General features: G+C 31.8%; 1 protein-coding gene across 1 annotated transcript in view; it reads left to right on the top strand.

Moving 5' to 3' along the window:
• The window catches only part of LOC106874143 (uncharacterized), a 5,866-nt gene that overhangs the window by 2,707 nt on the left and 1,648 nt on the right, over positions 1-1,511 (top strand). The window contains exon 2 of the mRNA XM_014921761.2: positions 268-1,509. Coding sequence (XP_014777247.1) covers positions 458-1,509 — 1,052 coding nt within the window. The 5' untranslated portion in view covers positions 268-457. The remainder of the gene's footprint in view (positions 1-267; positions 1,510-1,511) is intronic.

The raw sequence follows: 1,511 nt of genomic DNA on the forward strand, positions 1-1,511 counted from the left end.
TATATATATATAAATATATATATATATAAAATTAAAATATGAGTTTCAAGCTTCTTTATTTTTGACAATTTCAGCCACACTTTCAATCAGAAAACTAATCTTTATCCATTGCGAGATACCATTAACAAAAAAAAACTCTGTGACTTGGCGCACTTCATTCCATTACTACTAATTTTCTATTTTCCACCATATTTATGTATATTGTATGTTGTCATTTAAGCGTAAATTTTTTTAAAATCTAAAAGTGAAACTTTCAAATTCCAACAGGTTTCGTAGCATCACCTATAATGCAGCGCCCATGTTGCAGCTTCCATGATGCAAGAGCTGAATAATCATCGTATGAAATGCTACTTCTTTCAACCCAAAGCCTTTTTTCACGGAAATGTATCATTATTGTGGAACCTCAGAGTGTGATGTTGCAATTTGTTACATACACGTTGTATCATATTATTAAAACATGCGACAAAATTGTATGTTGATAGTTAAATTATTAAGAAAAAAGAAATATATATACATATATAAAACACTATATGAAAACCAAGACAAAATTTCAATGAAGAATATCAATGGAATCCTTAATTACTTTGGGTTAATAATGAATCGTATATTCCTTCGAATATCCTATATATCCCTTGTAATTATATTATGTCTACTTTACCATACATGGTTCAGATTGTATTTACCTCTCGTCAAAACTGAGAATATGTTAAGTTTTATAAGCAACAAGAACAAACATGAGAAAAAATTAGAAAACACATCAAAAGACGCGCTTGCAAATGAACCTGATAGATATCTTATTGATACAATTGGTTGTAAAATACTAGCAATTGATATACCTGAAACTAATTTTAACATTAATCGTTCCTCAGTAGTATGCCCTGGTCCACCAAGGTTAACAAAAGTCGTTGGTACAATTTTGTACGTGGACCAATCAATTAAAGCAGCTTATTACTCGAACAAAATTAAACGCTGTCAGAAGTGGAGTATTAAACGAGGTAACAGCGATAATGATATTGTCTTTGGAAAACCGACTACCTTTCATAACCAAACTAAAATTGATGCAGAGTTCAGTGTGATAAAATGTGTAGGATTTAATAATTCCGTCTTATATACAGATTTCCACAGTCGTATCATTGATAAAGAACATGTTCGGAAGAAGTTGAAGTCCCAGTCTGGTAAAAGAGCTGAAGATATTCCACTTAGTGTTCTTCTTATTGGAATTGATTCAACGTCTCGCAATAGCTTCTCTAGACAAATGCCTCGTTTAAAGAAGTACCTTCTAGAAACACTAAAAGCTTATTCATTTCCTGGATTAACAAGAGTTGGTGTGAATACTCTACCAAATATAATACCGTTATTAACAGGAAAACTTTTGAACGAAAGTAAATATCGCCAAGGTATGCCTTTTGACTCAGTAGATTTTATATGGAAAAACTATAGTTCCAAAAATGCTATAACACTTTTGGTAGAGGACCGTCCGAGAACTGGAGCCTTTAATTTTTACCGCCGTG

The sequence above is a fragment of the Octopus bimaculoides genome, chromosome 22 (assembly GCF_001194135.2).
Source record: "Octopus bimaculoides isolate UCB-OBI-ISO-001 chromosome 22, ASM119413v2, whole genome shotgun sequence".
NCBI classification, from domain to species: Eukaryota; Metazoa; Mollusca; class Cephalopoda; order Octopoda; family Octopodidae; genus Octopus; species Octopus bimaculoides.